We start from the raw sequence: 2,736 nt of genomic DNA on the forward strand, positions 1-2,736 counted from the left end.
GCACGTCTTGCAAAAGACCTTGTGATGTACTTCAGGAATCCGGTTCATGGAGACGCACTTGTCAATGAATTCTGGCTTTACCAAACCGCCCGGTGTGTATGCATATTCACCCCCGGTGACTCTTGCGCAAGCGCATGGTACAGGCGCCGACAAGCAGTCGCCAAAGCAATCAGCACAAGAGTCTTGAGCACCAATCTGTGCAAGGGAGATGTTCACAATACCATTTTGGAATACCTCGTTGCCTGGTATGTAAGAAAACGATGGTGGGCATTTTCCTCTGCCAGATTCATTTGCTATCGGTATCTTGACATTTTCTTGTCCCTTGGATATGTCATGTACATCATGGGTAGTCCTTGAAAGTGCCAAATGCGGTTGCGGGGCAGGAGTTGAACTCGCTGAACCACCCTCCACGCATTTAGACGTGCTGCCGTTACCAACAGTATGTGATTGTGTAATATGCTCCGTCATGGTATGTTGAGTTTGAGTGCCCAGCTGCACAACGCTCTGGCATATCTCGGCCATGAGGCCAGGAATGGAGAAATCGGGAGGAAGAAGCTTGTCGGGGGAGAGGTATTTGTCCTCAACCATCTTGTATACTGCTTCCAGATGAGGCATGTTGAGCTTTGATGGGTCTGCGCTGCACTTGAGAGACAGCTTAACCTCGCCCCCAGGGGATGACGCCACATCAATCTCCTGCACTTGAGACCCTGTTCCATTGATGAGTGTGCTGCTGCTTGTTGGCTCCACAGATACAGCAGGCATCTCTGTATTTCTGCTGTGATGTTGAATTGCCCTGTTTTTATCACTACCTGTGTCAAGTCCAAAAGAGATGAAGAATCAGAATAAGACCATCATTGCTCAAGAAAAGAAAACACGTTGTGTAACAAGAGGTTCTTCCACCAACCAAGCAAAGAAAGGTTCATGCATATATACCAGAAATTTTATCAAGCAAGCAAATGTTGAAGAGCAATTTGTGTGTGTGAAGATAAAAGGCCAGGTGGGTGAAGAATACATACACAAAACTGAACCAATCAATCTATATATATATATATATATATATATATATATATATATATATATACCACCAATAAAAGATGTCAATCAATCTGCTCAACCTCATGTTGGTCGGCAGGGCCTATAATTTAGTAATTTATACAGGGGCAAAACGATGGATGAGCTGGAAGAGTTGGAACCTGAAATGTGGTGAGGATTTCGGTCAGGCGGAGGCAACGCATTGAACTCGGACGAGGAGGAAGCAAGGTTGCGGTTTCGGTTTCGGTTGCGGTTGCGGGAGCGGAGAATCAAGCCAGGCTGCACGTCCCGACAGCCGGACGCGTCCATGTCGACGGGTTGAGGTTGAGGTTCAGGGGGTTCGGGCTTGGGGTGTTTGAGAAACAAGAAGGCAGGCTGCTGAAACTCTGCATCCATCATGAGCTTGTGCTTGTGCTTGGTGAGCAGTGCGGTTGCTGAGGGTGTGGCGTGTGCGGCATTGTTGAGAACCCCCCTTTCCACTATGCCTCCTGCTGTGGCTGTGGATGTGGCTCTGAAAGAGGTGGATCCGGATGGAGGAGCAGGGGCTCTGAAAGAGGTGGAGCTTTGCTGTGGTGTGGCTCTGAAAGGAGGGGTTGTGGAAGGGCGGTCGGGGGTGGAGATTTCCGGCTCCTCGGTATCCAGCTCCTCCTCCTCCTGCCCCGGCGCCTCATTGCCGCCGCCGTTGGGCTGGAAAAGAAAAGAAAAAAAACAATCTTTCTTATCATGAGTTCCGGACCGACGGAAGGAAAGGAAAGGGGAAAGGAAGAAGAAGAAGAAGGAGATGGATGGACCTGTGGTTGGGATTGGGATTGGGGATGAAGTTGAAGGAGTTGGTCGTCGAGGATGGCTTCGGCGAGAGCGCGGTACGAGTCCTCCTCGATGGGCTCCCACTGCCTGTCGAAGAGCCTGAAGAGGCGCTTGAGCACGGGGGTGGCCTGCTTCCGGCCGAACCCCAGCTTCTTCATGGCGGCCAGCGCCTGCCGCGCCTTCTCCTCGTTGCGCCCCACCATCTCTCCCTCTCTTCTTCGCTTCTTCTTCCTCCCTCCGTCCGTCCGGCACGATTCGATTCGATTCGATTCACGGCGCCATTGTTGCAACCTAGGCTAGGCTAGGCTAGGGTTTGGTTTGGGAGAGCGAGAGAGAGATTGGGGATTGGGGATTGGGGATTGGGGATTGGGGACGGACGGACTGACTGACTGGGGTTTTGGGGCTCTCCCCTCCCCTCCCCTCCCCTCCTCCCCTCCCTTCCTTTCTTGCCTGCCTCACGACGGAGAGAAAGAAAGAAAGAAAGGTTTTTTAGGTGCGGAAGGAGGTGGTGTCCGTGGAGAGGACTCCCTCCCCCCCTCACACCTTGACTTGACTACCTACCAACCCTCCCAACACTTGCAATTTCTCTCTCTCAAACAAAAAACACTTACAATTTCTCTATCTTAACAAAAAAACACTTGCAATTTCTGATTTCTCACAAATGAGACATATATTCTCCCGTAGATAGATGAAGGTTAGCACACCCTACTCCAGAATGTATACTCCCCTAGGACTAGGCGCCACTATTCGTGCAGCGTTGCAATGCAATCGACTCATATGGCGGTACAACGCCTATACCAAGCCAAATAAATGGTTTACCTACCTCGATAACAAGGAGATCAAGAAAAACACAAAGTCGTCCCCTTCTTTGCAGTCAGTCGATGATTCACAGTCCAA

The 2,736-nt window shown here is 50.4% G+C and overlaps 1 protein-coding gene across 1 annotated transcript in view; it reads right to left on the reverse strand.

The window, feature by feature from the left end:
• The window catches only part of LOC125538618 (probable inactive histone-lysine N-methyltransferase SUVR2), a 4,046-nt gene extending 1,772 nt beyond the window's left edge, over window positions 1-2,274 (reverse strand). Inside the window, exons 1-3 of the mRNA XM_048701877.1 lie at window positions 1,824-2,274; window positions 1,194-1,719; window positions 5-809 (exon numbers count right to left, since the gene is read on the reverse strand). Of these exons, the coding sequence (XP_048557834.1) occupies window positions 5-809; window positions 1,194-1,719; window positions 1,824-2,042 (1,550 nt within the window). The 5' untranslated portion in view covers window positions 2,043-2,274. The remainder of the gene's footprint in view (window positions 1-4; window positions 810-1,193; window positions 1,720-1,823) is intronic.
• Window positions 2,275-2,736: the final 462 nt, after the last annotated feature.

This window comes from Triticum urartu, chromosome 2 (genome assembly GCF_003073215.2).
Source record: "Triticum urartu cultivar G1812 chromosome 2, Tu2.1, whole genome shotgun sequence".
In the NCBI taxonomy this organism is placed as follows: domain Eukaryota; kingdom Viridiplantae; phylum Streptophyta; class Magnoliopsida; order Poales; family Poaceae; genus Triticum; species Triticum urartu.